Below are 16515 nucleotides of genomic sequence, written 5' to 3' on the forward strand. Positions count from 1 at the left end.
CCTATTACACCCGTAGGCCAAAACTCGGCTTTGCAACGAGAGAAACATGCAGTCAGTGACCGTCTTGGAAGATGGAAGAAGAACAAGAGTCGGGTCGTGAGTTCCCTCAGGCTGCGGGTGAGCAGAAAGATGTTGTTTTTCAATTCAAATGTTTTTTATGACGTATGATGTGTGGTAAACAGTCTTATTTTGCTATCTTCTCTTTGCACTGTACTTGGCTACATCCTCTTTGTCAGAGCTGGACTAACTTCCTGAAAATCTAATTTGGCTAGGTTAATACTGTTTAATCATTGTAATAATTCCTTTTTGAGCTGTTATAAGTGATCTGAACTGTAATAATCTGAAATGTTTCTGTTATGATGGAAATGGATGTATTTGAGGGCTGCCTGACAAGAATTCCCAAAACTCACTCAGGATAGTTGGAAAAATTAAGCCTGGACAACAATCAGAATCATAAAACCTTTATTCGTCCCACAACAGTGAAATTTGCAGTCCACACCAGCAATTTGAAAGGAGATGGGGGGGGGGTGAAGAAAGGATAGAAAAACAAGATATTCTAAGTAATATAAAAATGTAAAAATAAAAATAACACAAAATTGGGTCGATGTGTCTAGCTTAGCTCATTCACTCATTCAGTGCCAGACGTGCAAAAATGTGTACACTCCAGTGACGGGGTTATTGTCATTTTCGCTCAAATTGCAGGACCTACAGAATGTTGTGTTTTAGGACAACAAATATTCAATGCAGTGGAATAAACCTTAGACTCTCGTCTTTCATCAGAAAAAAAGTTAATTCCTAAGTTATATGGGTCTGGAGTTATATGAGCTTGAAATGAGGGCGTCCAAAATGCAATGCAATTTATACAGTACATATTAGTTTATATAGCACTTCATCAACAGCTGAAACTGGAACAAAGCGCTAGCATGAAAAAAAGGGAAATACTGACCTCTTGTGGAAGAGAAAAAACATTGCTAGAGGTCTGGCCAGCGCTTTATCGGCATCCAAGCATGAAAAAACAAAACACGAACAAATAGGGGAATGGCGCTCTACGTCATATTTTCAATTCCCGAATAAATTTGTGAATTGCAGTGAATGAGTTAAATACTTACAGCGAGTGAGGCATTGTAAACTTATTTTATTTAGTTTTTAATAAAGAGATATACCATATTGTGAACTCTCAACTGTGTCAGGGCACCAACTGCAAACAGGATGTGGTTGGCCAATGAGCAGACGTGTGTCGCGTCCTCCTTTGTTAAATGTTAAATTGTGCAATCATGATAGCCACGACATGCCCATTATTTTTTTTCCTCTAGCTTGAGATACATTTTGATTCCAATGTTTCTTTCGTAGGAAGGTTATGAATTTACAAACTCTTTATTGCTTTTACAGTTTTTCATCCCCCCCCCCCCAACAGTGTTGTGGTTTGACTAGAAATGAGCCCATTTCTGCTATTCAGAAGGAAGTTGTGTATCTTGATGTGCGGAATGTGTAAACTAACACCGAAAAGAAGATTAAAAAAACATCACTAGTCCTCGTTCCCCTGTTAACATTTCAACTTTTCCTTTCAGACATCGTCAAAGCGGTGCAGAAATGTGAAACCAAACGATACAGCGAGATCTTCAGAGAGTTTGACAACCTCGAGTTATCTTTTATCCCAATGTAAGTCCTACTTTTTCCCCATAGAAACTGTCACTACAAATAAGTTAAACAGCCTTGTGCAAATGCCATTATTTTGTGATATAAAACCCACGACCAAATCGGTTTATACATTATTTTCCGACTTGTATGGACATGAACATGTATTTCAATTCTGTTCAGTGACAAGGACGATCTGCTGTGTGACACTTTTGAATGCATCACTGGAGAGAGACCAGAACTCACAAAGCAGCACGTACAATCTGTAAGTCCAAATCTTAGCGTCTGGATGTACAGACGCTCCGCAACTTGCGAACAAGATACGTTCTGAATGGTCGTGGAATTTATTCCATGCCATTTTGAGGTATCTGGGGTCGGGAAATGTAGCACCAAAAAGAGGAAGTAAATGGCAACAAAGTTCGTTTCCTCAAGCTGATTAATTCCTTACACGGAGCTTTGTCGCCCTCTTCTGCGTCCTTTTGGTGCTACACGAAGTTTTCAGACCAAACAAGGTACAACAAAATGCATTGACGTGATGGAAGGACTGCTAAAATGTGTCCTTTTTTCGGTCAGTCGTTCCTTCAGTGTCGTAACGTGAGGACTCGTCACCAACTCAAAAACAAGACTTCTGGAATATTCAGCGTGAGTCTTAAAACCTAAAATATAGCTATATGCGGTGGAATCTTTTGAAGCCATTTTACACATTATGGACACAACTTGTCCGGAGATGTCGGTTGTCCTTTAAGGCTTATTTAAGTACGTATGTATGTTTAAAAGGTTTATCTAAATATATTTCAGGCTTTTATAAGTAACCTCTATTGGTTTGTCCTGAAAAATAAACATTTCATAAAATGTATGCTCGATAAAGATATGTACATGTACAACTGGAGAGATTACTACATATGTTAATACAAAAATGTTCGTATGTACCATTGTTCGTAACTCGAATGTTCGTAAGCGGGGAAGCGTCTGTATTTTGCTATCTGGATTGCCCCCGTTTATTATGTGTATATGTATATGTGTGCATATATGCGTATATGTATATATATATGTATATAAATGTGTGTGTGTATATATGTACTGTATATACATGTGTGTGTGTATATATACACAGTGTATATATGTACTGTGCATAAATGTGTGTGTATATAATATAAATGTGTGTGTATATACATTAACGTATGAATGTGTGTGTGTGTGTGTGTGTGTGTGTATATATGTGTGTAAATGTGTGAGTGTATTTGTAAGTGTATGTGTGTGTGTGTGTGTGTGTGTGTGTGTGTGTGTGTGTGTGTGTGTGTGTGTGTGTGTGTGTGTGTGTGTGTGTGTGTGTGCGTGCGTGTGTGTGTGTGTGTGTGTGTGTGTGTGTGTGTGTGTGTGTGTGTGTGTGTGTGTATTCTTGTATATATGTGTGCGTGCGTGCGCCTGTGTGTGTGTGTGTGTATATACCTGTATATGGATTTACTTTGATTTTTCTAATTAGGAGCATAGTGTCACCATTGAAGGTGAAGGAGGTGATGTAAACTCAGGTAAGGGCTCTTTCTATTTTACAGTTTCTGATAAGACTAGTTGTTAATATAATTTGTTTTCATGAATACAACAACATTCGCAAAAATATTCTCTTTGTGCCTTTCATCCCACGGGTTTCTTCCTCCTGTGGCCTGTGTGCACACAGTATCTTGCCTTGAGTTGTAATTGCCGCACGGTAACAAGATTACGATGCAGATTAAGGAGGAGCCATCTGGCCTCTTTTTCCTAGTAAGGTGTTACGTCCTCAAGTCTGCTGGCTGCAAAAAGAAAAAGAAAAATAGAAGGCCAAGAAAAGCAATGACTACTTTTACACATGGTGCATTTTCGCTGGAGATAAACACATTTAACGGGAGTATGGAAAAGCTGCACAGTTGAAATTGGAAGGTGGCAAGCGTGTGACAACATTTAGTTCCAAACCGCGTCTCACTGCCCACTTTTTGTTTGTGGTCAACGACTGACTTCGTGTTTGGATCTTTCTGCACCAGCGACAGCATTTCCCGTTGAAGGGTGTTTGCATCTCTGCTGTTCACAATATTTAAATGGAATAGATTATATCTACCGAGTTACTTTTGAAAGTTCTCCTTGTGCCACCGTATTATCATGCAAAACTGCATTGCTGTTTGTTTTTGTTTATGAAAGGCGGAAGGTGTTATCTGTGGAGAAAAGGAGGATTGCAGTGATGATAAAATCGTCCCAGTGGATCTGCGCATTACTTTTTTTTAAAATGTTTTAATTAGGCTGTCAAGTTATCTACAGGACGTGACCTAGGAGTTTTTGAATGTAAAATTATTGGATTACATTCAAACTTGGGCTGATGACACTTGAATTTTCAAAATAATATACAATGACGTCGGAGCATAAAATAGTGCATTTTTTAATTTGTTATAGGTATCGTTGTGTTGCCAGTCTCATCCAGACTACATTTTCACAATATAATACAAAAATATTTTACTGCACTTCCTGGTTCTGTGGATTATTTCAAGTGAGCCCAAAGAAACTGATCTCTGGCAGCCTTGTATGTGTACCTTGCCCCCATTGGCCGGCATGAATTACCCATCAGCCCTTTAAACACCCTGTCCAAACTCTTACTGGGCAGGTGGCCAACCCTGAGAAGCTCATCCGAATTCACTGGAGCTAATCCTCCACCTTTCCGACAGGCGACAGCAGATATTGATTTCGAAATGAGACAAAAGCAGAGTGAGTACTTTTTTGGGGGGACATGTTTGAACCTGGAACTAGATTCCGTTCGTATGCTTGGAGGTCAAGAAGCCGTGTGATTGTCCTTCACATTGTGTAAATCGCTGAGGAAGAATGACAAGGAATGGGGGGGTGAGGAATGAGAGGGGTGGATTGCAGCATCAACGCCCCCGTTAGACTAATTTCAAATATTTTTGTGTCCTCTGCCTGATGAAAAGTGCTTTTTTTATGTCAGGCAAGTAAGTGAACAGCGTAGCGACACCTTCTGGAAGCTATAAATTGCTTGACTGAGTGAGGGTCCTCCAGCCTTTTTCCGACTGGACTTTTTTTTTAGTTTATTTTTTTATTTTTTGAACCCCGACACGATGCTCATGTACACCTTCTCAGCCCACGAGGCCGACCTGGCATTGTGTCGCTGCGAGGATGGCGTGGAGACGGCCTTGCAGTACGCTAAGATGTGGTGTCGCTACGCCAAAGACCTTCTGGCATGGATGGAGAAGAAGCTCAACTTGGGTGAGTGCATGTCGTATGCGGACAAAAACAATGTGACAACTGGCTGCTGGATTTTTAAACCATGGGCTGGATATATAAATGGATAAAGTTGTTAACTCATTCACTGCCAGAGGATGTGCAAAATGGGTCCACTCCAGTGCCAGGGCTTTTGTCATTTTCACTCAAATTACAGGACCCACAGAATATTGGGTTTTAGGACTACATAAACATTCATTTCAGCGTAAGAAAGCTTAGACTCTCTTCTTTCATTAGAAAATATTTAATTCTTAAATTATATGGGTCTGGAGTTAACTGAGCTTGAAATGGGGCGGCTGTACAAACGCGAATGCTGCCCCTTGTGGAAGGGAAAAACACGGCCAGAGGGTTTATCAGCAACCCCCCCAAAGGAAAAACCTGAACAAATTCGTGAAGGGCGCTCAACGTCATATTTTCAATTCCGGAATAAATTCGGGAATGGTAGTAAATGAGTTAAATTTATACGTGAGATAATTTTGACCTAATTAATTCACCAAATATTGTCTTTAAATATATCAAATATCTATGTGAAACTATTTTACAGCTGTTTTTTTTTTGTTGTGTTATTTATATTTGAATAAGACGTAGGTTTTTGTAACAAGCAAAAGTATGCAAGAAGGCAGCCTGTAAGAGTCCACGTTGTATTTCAAAAGACTTCACATTTATTTATTAGTTAGCTGGATAATATTACAGCGAATTGATTATTTTCATGGAATCAAATTATAATGGGAACATCAAGTGCAAAAATTTCAGTGCCTATTTTTTGTGTCCTAGTTTTGTTTATGCTTTTTTAAGTACCGTATTTTCCGATATGTAAGGCACACCTAAAAACCTTTGTTTTCCTTCAAAGATGACCCTGAGCCTTATACGCAGGTGCGCCTTATATAAGTAATATTTAGCTGCAACAGGTCTCACAACTACTTTTAGCAGCTACTGACTCCATGTCTCACCCGTTTGGAAAACTTTTATGTACAGTATTTATATACATATTATATTTGGAAAACTTTTTTTTTCATTCATTGAAGGTGCACCTAGTAGTACGAGGCACCTTATATATGGAAAAAGTTTGAAAATACACCATTAATTGGGGGTGCGCCTTGTACTCAATATAACTAGAAGGTCCCTTCATCAAAATTGCCTCCATACCAATGCAATGACAAAAAGTATCTTAAAATATGACAAAAAGTCTCTTAAAATATGGCTTCATCATTCCATAACTCATCATTTTTTGCCATGTCCCATACCACTGCACTCACTGCTATGTGTCACATGTGCTAAAGCAATACTAATCATCACATTGCACTGCAACCATTAAATTAAAATGTTGGATTTTGATTTTTGACAGAACAAGAATTTGCTAAAAATGTCATGAAGGCATCTGAAGCAGCGAAAGCCAATTTGTCAGCACAGGTACATGCTTTTTTTTTTTTTTGCGCCTCTTCCCATGTTGCGAATAAAAAAATCCAAAATGGTCTCCTCTCTCTTAGGAATCAATGCCACTGCACTACATCTACACTATGGCTCTCGAAGAAGACCTGAAGAACAGTTTGAACTCTCGAAAGACTTCGGACCTTGTGCAAAACCGCTGTTACCAGGTAAGCCTTTCCGCACGTAATAATAATAATAATAATAATAATAATAATAATAATAATACATTTAATTTATAAGCGCCTTTCAAAACTCTCAAGGTCACTTCACAGTCACAGGATTAGTTTTTCTGACGATGAGCAGCGGCAGCCGCATGTGCCACACTTCTCTCAACCTGGAATTACTCTAATGGATATGGAGCTAGCTAGCTAGCTACTAGCTCCATCATGTTGTCTCCTGAAAGTCACCATTGTTGATCCACTGTCTCCTGTTCCCAAAGGCCTAGCTAATCACTAGCTATCAAGATAGCTAATAAATAGCTAGCTAGAAAGCCAGCGAGATAGTAAATAAGATAACTAGCTAGGTAGCCAGCTAGATAGCTAGCGAGATAGATAGCTACTGTAAATAAAAAGAAGTGAAGAGAGGAAACTTTTCACACACACAGTTACGAGAGTTGTCCTCCATTGTGTTGTCTCTTGAAAGTTACCACATTGTTCTTCTATTGTCGCCTGTTCCCAAAGGCCTTGGCTGCCAAAAGGAATGAAATTGATAAATGGCGGCGGGAATTCAAGGAGCAATGGGTGAAGGAGCAGAGGAAGATGGTAAGTGAATTAAAATTGCAGCCCGTTTCAACTCCTTCCAAATCTCACTCTGATGTTTTATGTACGTCCACGTGTTGCTCAGAACGAAGCGGTGACTGCTCTGAAAAAGTCTCGTCAGCAATACTTCCAGCGCTGCGATGAGCTGGAAAAGGCCAAAGCTATCACGGCCAAAACCGGTGACGAGCTAGGTGGCATCAAAACTCTGGACAAAAGGAGAAAGTCCAAAGATGAAGCTCAGACGAAGGCAAGAGGAGACAGACTGGAAATCCTTTTGATTTCATTTTTTTGATGACGCTTTCTTTACCTCCAAGCATTTTTGGATGCGGTTAATGTTATCTATTTTGTGCTCAAGGTGACAGAGTCCGAGCTATTTTACCGACAGTGCGTGCACGATGCCAAGATCCACCAGGATGAGCTCGTCAGGGTCAAGGAGAGAATTATCTCTCACACCCGCAAGCTCATCTGTCAGGGGGACACAGTCCTCAAACAGGTCAGTGCGATCACGTCCATTTAAAATATGTCCTCTCTCTAACCTGGTCCCCACGTCTCCGGCAGGTCACGGTCAACATGTTCTACTACCAGCGGCAACAGACCGAGCCGGTTCCTCTGGGGTATCATAACCTGGAGCTCATGTGCCGCTCCATGGAGCCCGGCGAGCCTTACTTGATGTACGTACGGAGCAGGCGGCGCCAGGAGACTCCTCTGCAAATCTTCTCCTTCCAAGAATATGTGCCTCAGGGGAAAGGGTAAGGACTTTTTAACTCATTTGCCGCCGTTCCCAAATATAATCGGGAATTGAAAAGTGTGACGTGGAGCGCCATTCCCGAATTAGTTTGGGTTTTGGTTTTTCTTGCGGGAGGTGCCGGTAAAGCGCCGGTCAGAATTCTGGCAATGTGTTTTTCCCTCCCACGATGGGGTAGCATTTGCCTTTTGTCCATGTTAGTGTTTTGTTACGGCTTCAGCTGTTATTAAAGCACTATAAAAAACAACATGTATGTATTGTATTGTATTTTGAACAGCTGCCCCCATTTCAAGCTCTCATAACGCCAGACCCAAATAGCTTTGGAATGAACTCTTTTTTTCTATTATGTATTGTATTTTGTACAGCTGCCCCCATTTCAAGCTCAGATAACTCCAGACCCAGATAACTTGGGAATTATTTTCCTATTATGTGTGTATTTTATTGTATTTTGTACAGACGCCCCATTTTAAGCTAGGATAACTCCAGACCCATATAACTTGCGAATTAACTTTTTTTTTCTGATGAAAGACGAGAGCCTAAGGTTTCTTACACTGTATTGAATGTTTGTGTAGTCCTAAAACTCAATATTCTGTGGGTCCTGCAATTTGAGTGAAAATGACAAAAACCCTGGCATTGGAATGGGCACATTTTTGCACGTTATCTGGCAGTGAATGAGTTAATATCCACTTTGACTTAAATTCTGATTCATCCATTATTAAAAATGTATTTTTCAGAGGTATAAATATTATCAGGGATGGGGAAATGGTAGCCCTACTATTGACTGGCCCCTTGATTGATTTTAAAAACGAAAAAAAAAAACATGCGTGTAAACAACAATATATCTTAGGAACAAAAAGAAGACCAGCAACCCCCTGAGCTCCCTGCAAGACTCCTCACCTCACACAGACGACAGTCCCTACAGGCAACCTACTGACTCCAGTAAGTCTCCATTTCATCCATCAACATCTGCTCATCTCCGATTGAATGTCAAGTCAAATTAAAAATGTCTCTTGCGTGGTAGGGAGATTTGGTTTCAGCGACAGTGAGAGTGTCGGTGGCAGTCTGGAATCACTGTCCAGCCCAGGTGATCACATCTCTACATAATATCTTTGAATTTATCATGTCCGAACATGACTGATGTGTTGTTTTTTTTGCCACCCGTTGGTAGCTCACTGTAACAGGAGAGGTCAGAGAATATACAACTTGCTAGCCGATGACATGGATGACCGCGATGTGACGTCTGAATCTGGTTTGTGATCAATCACTTCCTGCCTAGAGAAATGTAGACTATCCTGCAGTCTTCATTAAATGCCATTAGATTGTACAAATAAAGTTACATGAACTTTCACATGCCACAAGACACTTTGAAAATTATTTGCGCATAAAATCTATTGTTGCCCATTATTTGTATTCATGGGATTTGCCCAAAATGGCTACTTTAAACTAACATTGGATTTGATTGGATTAGCCTTTATTAGTCTCGCAGTGGAGAAATTTACATTTCACAGCAGCAAAGTGATGAAAATAAGAGGAAAGGATAGGAAGAAGTAGAAAAACAAACTACAGGAGCTGCTGTCAAGGCAGACACTCTTGTGGCGCCATCTTGAAATCAAAACAACAAAAAAATAATCACAATGTGACACAACACAAGACAGACAGTCATTCAATCTTAAACACTTTCGGCAACCTCTTTGTTGTATGAAGCAGTTAATAAGATTATTATTAATTAGATAAAAAAACCGAAACGATCAATGCGTCATTTTCACCAGTGGATCAGGGACGTCATGGTGAAATGTGCACGTCTGCTACAAGCTGAATGTTGGAAAGCAAACACAAAGCTGTAGCGTCCATTGACGAAAAGAGATTGTCTCACATCTTCTGTCCCACGTAAATCCGCTTCAATTCCAAGCGGCAACAGTTCCACATACCTTTCTTGTCATCGCATCAGCTCCTGTATTTTGTTTTTCTAATTCTTTCTTTCCTTTCCACTTCCTTTCATAACTTTGCTACTGTGAAATGTAAATTTCTCCACTGCGAGACGAATAAAGGTACATCCAATTCAATCCAAATGGCTAAGGAAAGTTACAAGGGAGTTTTTTTTATCACCCTGCATTTTTTTTTCAGTAGAATCATTGGATTCCTTTCAACTGCTTGTTGCCGAGTAGAAATAGTGAAAGGGCAAAATTATTATTATGCAACATCACTTTTACAGAGTGCTTCGACGGGCAGCAGGTCAAAGTTCGCACCCCATCCCGGGCGGCACTAACTCACCGACTCAAGAAAATGAAGAGCAAGATGGTGAAATGCAAGCAGTGCGACAACTACATTTACGTCAATGGCGTGGAATGCGAGGAAGTGGGTGTCATGCGGCAAGTTTGGAAAGGAGACGGTAGCGGTGGTTGGTTCGATTAATTTCTGTCGTCCTCAGTGCGGCCTGGGTTTGCACAGGAAGTGCATGGAGGTGTGTCAGATGGAGTGCGACAACAACAAGGGCAAAGTGTTTGGCGTTCCGATGACTTTGCTGCTGCGCCACACGCCGGATGACATCCCATTTGTGGTGCGACGTTGCACCGCCGAGATTGAGAGTCGTGCACTCTCTTTGCAGGTATTGTATTTTTTCTTTTTAATTCTTTAAAATAGTTCTGATGTGTTTTATGAAAAAAAATCTCCATTCTTTTTGTTCAAATTAAAAGAAAAAATATCTTCCCTTTGTGTCCAGACTGCAAATAGATGACGATCGCTCAAAACCATCACTAATCACTTTGATCATAGCAACTACAAATTAGCGACCTTTAAATCATATAAACTCATTCACTGCTAGACGATGTGGAAAAATGTGTCCACTCCACTGACAGTTTTTGTCATTTTCACTCAAATTGCAGGACCCACAGAATATTGAGTTTCAGGACTACATAAACCTTCAATGCAACGTAAAAAAAACCTTAAGACTCTTCTTTAATCAGAAAAAAAGAGTTAATTCCCAAGTTATATGGGTCTGGAGTCATCTGAGCTTGAAATGGGGGCGGCTGTACAAAATACAATAAAATACATACATAATAGAAAAAAAGAGTTAATTCCTAAGTTATATTGGTCTGGAGTTATCTGAGCTTTAAATGGGGGCAGCTGTACAAAATACAATAAAATACATAATAGAAAAAAAGAGTTAATTCCTAAGTTATATGGGTGTGGAGTTATCTGAGTTTGAAATGGGGGTGGTTGTACAAAATAGAGTAAAATCCATAGTAGAAAAAAAGAGTTAATTCCCAAGTTATATGGGTCTGGAGTTATCTGAGCTTGAAATTGGGGCAGTTGTACAAAATACAATAAAATACATACATAATAGAAAAAAACTTAATTCCCAAGTTATATGGGTCTGGAGTTATCTGAACTTGAAATGGGGACGGCTGTACAACATACAATAAAATGCGTACATGACAGAAAAAAAGAGTTAATTCATAAGTTAAATGGGCCTGGAGTTATCTGAGCATGAAATGGGGGCGACTGTGCAAAATAGAATAAAATACATACATAATAGAAAAAAAGAGTTCATTTCGCTCCACGTCATATTTTCAATTCCCAAATACATTTGGGAATGGCCGTGAATTAGTTAAATGTCAGACTCACTCAGCGTGATTCGTCTTTTTATATGAACTATTTTGTGTTCCTACTGAGGGGGTGTATCGGGTGAGTGGGTCCAAGCCTCGCGTTCAGAAGCTTTGCCAGGCCTTGGAGGAGCTCAAGGAGGACGTGGATCTCTCTCAAGTGTCTCCACATGACATCACCTGCATCCTGAAGCATTTTTTCAAGGAGGTACGTCACCGAGAAGAACTGAACAGCAATTCTTCCATCTTAACTTGATCATTTTATCCAATTAGCTTCCGGAGCCACTGCTGACGTTTGAACTCTACACCGAGTTCATCACAGTGGGGAGGAGAATCCAGCAGGTGGGCGTTTGGGACTCGATGCAAGATACTAACGAGTTCATGGACCTTGTTCGTAACCTTCAGCATCTGCTGCAAAAACTCCCTGTATGCTGTTATAACACGTTGGAGCACCTCATACTCCATCTGCATAAGTAAGTTAGACTTGACATTTAAATAAAAAACGACACTGTCATCTCAACTTTTTATTAACTCTTCCACTGCCAGACGTGCAAAAATGTGTCCACTCCAGTGCCAGGGTTTTTGTCATTTTCACTCAAATTCCAGGACCCACAGAATATTGAGTTTTAGGATGATATGAACATTCAATGCAGCGTTAGAAACCTTTGACTCTCTTCTTTCATCAGAAAAAAAAGACTTAATTCCTAAGTTATATGGGTCTGGAGTTATAGGTGCTTGTAATGAGGACGGCTATTCAAAATACAATGCAATGCATCCATATTGGTTTATATCGGGCTTTAACAACAGCTGAAGCTGGAACAAAGCACTAACAAAAGGGAAATGCTGCCCCCTTGTGGAAAATCAAAAACATTGCCAGAGGCATTGGCCAGCACTTTATCGGCACTCAAGCATGAAAAAACAAAACCTGAATACATTTGTGAATGGCTGGAGTAATATGAAGTGCAAGTCGGGGTGGCTGTACAAAAGGCAAATGCTGTCCCCTTGTGGAAGGAAAAAAAACATTGCCGGAGGTCTGATCAGCGCTTTATCTGCGTCCCGGTAACAAAAAACAAAACCCGAACAAATTCGGGAATGGCAATGGTGCACCTGGTCATATTTTCAATTTCCGAATAAATTTGGGAATGGCAGATAATGAGTTAATTCTTGACTTTCAGACAGCATGTCAAATTTTAAAACATGTAACTTAATTTTTGCTATTTAGCAAAATGTTTATTGTATTTGTCAATGAAAAAAATCTTTTTCAGATTGAAAGAAATTACAACAGCACAATGCCAGTTGTTACAATCAGTAACATTACAATCTGTTCGACACTACCACCTACTGGCCTGACATCCACATTACACTGTTTTCAATTTCCTTAAGATTTTCGTACCATCTTATGTTTGAACTTCCATCCCCTATTTTAAAAACATTTTGCTTGAGAACATTTTGTATGTCACACACCTTCCATTTATCCCTGCAGGGTTTCCAGAAACAACGAGAACAAAATGTCCTCCAACAATTTGGGCATTGTCTTCGGTCCGACTCTCTTGCGCCCCCCGGTGCGTACGGACCAGCCGGCAGCGGCCCTGCAGGAAAACACCTACCAGGCTTTGCTGGTGGACTTCCTCATCTCGCACCACGACAAGGTCTTCATCCTGCGACAGAGAGCCGGGACGCCCACTCCTCCTCCGGCCCCTACAGGTCCGCTTCCGGAGATCCCCCCAAGACGCGTCTACCCTGTGGATGGGGACCTGGACACCCGGCCAGAACAAGGAACATCTTCCAGAGATCGTCCTTACTCACTCGAAGTAAGCTGTGCCATGACGTCGCTTTATTTTAGCTGTATTAGGCGTCATGCGGTGCTTTATTTTGCATCGATGAACTGACAGCTGCTGCTTTGCGTGCACATTTTATGATTTCACTTCTTTTCTTGCTTTGCACTCTGCATTTTAGTTTGATGTTTTTAGAGGAAGATGAGATGTAGACATAAATATTGGGACACCTGATGGCTGGTGACATATACAATCCAAATCAAATCTGGGCAATTGTAGAGCCATTACTGGATCTTAGGGGGTAACTACCAGGGATTTGGGTCAGATGTGTCTGACCGCAATAGTTTATTATTGGGTTAGGCCAAGGAAGGCAAACATCCTGATGGGACGCCACTCAACTTGTGTCATTCCGACAGAGCGAAAGAATGAAGAGAGAGTCGAGCGAGGGTTATATATCTGACAAGTCGTCATCCAATGAGGCAGTGGACCAGCTCAGCCCCGAAGCCGCTAACAGAGCAGGTAGGCGGGACCAGAGCCGTAGATCAGTAATGACAGCACAGTTAGCAGTAGAATTTATTGTTATTATTATAGTTCTGTAGTCCGTTTTTCAGCCACTTCTAGCGTGCAGCAGTGGTTTTCTGTTGCTTGGCTCACTTTGTTAGTAGTTCCTTTTTTTCTGCTTTAGGAACCTGTCTGTGGTTTTGTAAGACTTCCTTCCGTCCTTTACTCTTTGTTTTTGTGTGCTCATTTTCAGTTCTTCTTTGGGACTCTGTTGCAAACAATGTTCAACTTTGTTCACCACCTTGAGGGTGTTGTTGAAAATAGATATACACGTGCATTCATATAGAAATTTTATTTAGCTAGATATCATAATATTTGTGTATATGTATCAAGTCAAAGTCAGCTTTATTGTCAAATATGCTAATATGCATTACATACAGCACAGATGAAATTAATGTCCTCTCTGACCCAGCGTGCAAGGCACTTATGTGGCTAAAAAAGACAGACAATTGACAACTGACAATACATGTAATTTGTGAATGTAAAGTAAGATATTGTTGTATGTAAAGTGACATAGTGCAGTAAGTATTAATGTATGAATGCGTGTGTGTGTGTGTGTGTGTATAATATTTTGGATTAGCATTTATTAGTCTCACAGTGGTGAAATTTACATGTCACAGCAGCAACGTGATGAAAGTAAGAGGAAAGAAAAGGAAGAAGTAGAAAAACTAAATACAGGAGCTGCTGTAAAGGCAGCCACTCTCGCGATGCCATCTTGAAGTAAAAAACGACAAAAAAACTAAATAACAAATAATGTGACACAACACACAGTTTCATTCCATCTTCAGCACTTTCTGCACCAGTTTTTGATGAAAGTGTCTTTTTCACCAGTGGATCAGGGACATCATGGTGAAATGTGCACGTCTGCTACAAGCTAAATGTTGAAAGCAAACACGAAAGCTGTAGCATCCATTGACTAAAAAAGATTGTTTCACGTCTCCTGTCCCACGTAAATCCGCTTCAATTCCAAACCGCGCCAGTTCCACAGTTTTGCACTAATACCTAACAATACAGTATTTATAATTTATTTGTGCCTTAGGCTCGACATGGTAAAACATACAGCATAAAAAGGAGGATTAATGGCCTGTGGGCGACTGCGTATTTCACTCGCTCGATGTGCATCGAGCCTTGATTCATACACATGAATATTGCTTGATTTTATCTAATAAACCATGTTTTTGTCCTCCTGGTGTCCCAGTCCTGGCTATGAGCGAAGCCCACGACCCAGTGAGGGTCTTTGCCTTCGACAAGCCACACTACCGTTTCACCAGGCAGCCTGTCAAGTACCACCGCCATCACAACACGAGAAGCCGAACCTCCGACCAGAACTGCATCGCCGGACGACTCGCTGTGCCTTCTGGGGACCCTCCGGGAAGTGCAGAAAGCAGTCGCAGCTCCTCCCCGGAGCGAGCGACTCACGGACATCCCCGGAGTTTGGACGGCGTAACGGAAGACGTTCCTCCTCTCAGCCCGCGGGATGTTGTGCAGTACATGCTCGGACTTGAGCCGGTGAACCGCGCCGACCTTGGCGTTGATGTACAGAGGAAGGCAATGTGTCACTCCCCGAGGACCTTACCTGCGGAACATCACTTCACCTCGCCCGCGCAGAAAATTCTGTCGGGTCTGAAGCTAAGGCGCAGCCAATCAGGAAGGGAGGAACAACTTTTTGTGTGAGGAATAACTGGAATACAAGCATCTAATATGCATTAAAGGACAACCGACACCATTTTTTTTGTTTCCTATCTGACTTCAGAAAAAATGTTTTATAGCATCTAAAATACCCAAGATATTTTTAGTCAAATGCAAAACACCAATAAAAATGACTTCAAGTGTCCCAAAACTACTTCAAAATGATCTCAGAGATGCCGAGTTTCAGAAGGAGAATCAAAACAATGGCTTCAGATTCGGAGAAGATGCTTTCTTATTACTCAATATGATTCAAATAGTTCTGAAGAGGAAAGCATAAATGTTTGCAATCGATTACAGAAGTACTTGTGTATCTATTCGAGCCGTCAGGACTCCAATGTAGCGTCCCAGATAATGCACAAGATGACGCCCAAGCTCCGTTGGAAATGGGCTGATTTGTCTGCTGGGAATTTGTGTCAACTAGTATCAAATAGTAGTCTTGGTGCAACACACAACGATTCACCATTGCGTTATTTATGTTTTTATCCTTCTAATTTTGCCATCAACACAGATCAAACACGAAGTTTTCAGACCAAACAAAGTACCCAAAATGCATTGTGTGTCACTTTCTCGGTCAGGGGCGTTCCAGACGTGACGTCACGCCTGCAATCGTCACCAACTCGAAAACAAGACTTCCTGAATATTCAGCGCAAGTCTTAAAACATAAAATATAGCTATATGCCGTGGAATCTTTGTAAAATACTCTCAGTCGAAGTCATTTGAAGTGATTTTACAAATTCTGGACACAACTTGTCTGGAGGCGTCGGTTGTCCTTTAAGTCATCATTGTTGACTTCAGTGTTACGACAAATGCATATTTGAAATTGTCTTGTCACTAAGGTAGTGCTACTTTCATAGCCTTCACACTCAACTAGTTAGTACTTTGAGTGATGGAAATGGACTGAGGTAGGATATGGACCTACTGTAAATAATTAGTCTGAATAACCACCCCCAACCACCCCATCTCCTCCGCCTTCTTACAGATTAAAATCAGTCAAGACTAACTATCACATGTGTTGAAAAGATTATCCAAAGTGACTATCCTGCATTTCCCTTCCTTCTGCTCACAAT

General features: G+C 40.8%; 1 protein-coding gene across 3 annotated transcripts; it reads left to right on the forward strand.

Annotated features, from left to right (window-relative positions):
* Nucleotides 1–16: 16 nt before the first annotated feature.
* Nucleotides 17–16448, forward strand: gmip (GEM interacting protein). 3 transcript variants are annotated; one of them, XM_089019522.1, is made up of 21 exons: nucleotides 17–117; nucleotides 1569–1659; nucleotides 1819–1900; nucleotides 3119–3164; nucleotides 4750–4875; nucleotides 6236–6300; nucleotides 6378–6485; nucleotides 6999–7079; nucleotides 7162–7323; nucleotides 7432–7569; nucleotides 7635–7825; nucleotides 8669–8760; nucleotides 8843–8905; nucleotides 8990–9070; nucleotides 10034–10176; nucleotides 10250–10426; nucleotides 11494–11631; nucleotides 11697–11896; nucleotides 12907–13234; nucleotides 13615–13717; nucleotides 14958–16448. In XM_089019522.1, the coding sequence occupies exons 1-21, from the start codon at nucleotides 72–74 to the stop codon at nucleotides 15431–15433; spliced, it is 2937 nt and encodes a 978-aa protein (XP_088875648.1). In that variant the 5' UTR covers nucleotides 17–71; the 3' UTR covers nucleotides 15434–16448. The 3 variants fall into 3 exon arrangements, with proteins under 3 accessions (XP_088875648.1, XP_088875650.1, XP_088875651.1); XM_089019524.1 differs by having other exon boundaries at nucleotides 7662–7825; XM_089019525.1 differs by lacking the exon at nucleotides 13615–13717 and having other exon boundaries at nucleotides 14958–15116.
* Nucleotides 16449–16515: the final 67 nt, after the last annotated feature.

Source organism: Hippocampus bargibanti, linkage group LG17 (assembly GCF_051943395.1).
Source record: "Hippocampus bargibanti isolate YZ-2025 linkage group LG17, ASM5194339v1, whole genome shotgun sequence".
Lineage (NCBI taxonomy): Eukaryota > Metazoa > Chordata > Actinopteri > Syngnathiformes > Syngnathidae > Hippocampus > Hippocampus bargibanti.

What these genes read in the sequence shown, in the direction of transcription:
- gmip (XM_089019522.1), top strand. Translation starts at nt 72, where the DNA reads ATGGAAGAAGAACAAGAGTCGGGTCGTGAGTTCCCTCAGGCTGCGG. An exon ending in AAGCCAATTTGTCAGCACAG is followed by an intron (nt 6,301 to 6,377) that starts GTACATGCTTTT and finishes CCTCTCTCTTAG; the next exon opens with GAATCAATGCCACTGCACTA. An exon ending in TGAAGCATTTTTTCAAGGAG is followed by an intron (nt 11,632 to 11,696) that starts GTACGTCACCGA and finishes TTATCCAATTAG; the next exon opens with CTTCCGGAGCCACTGCTGAC.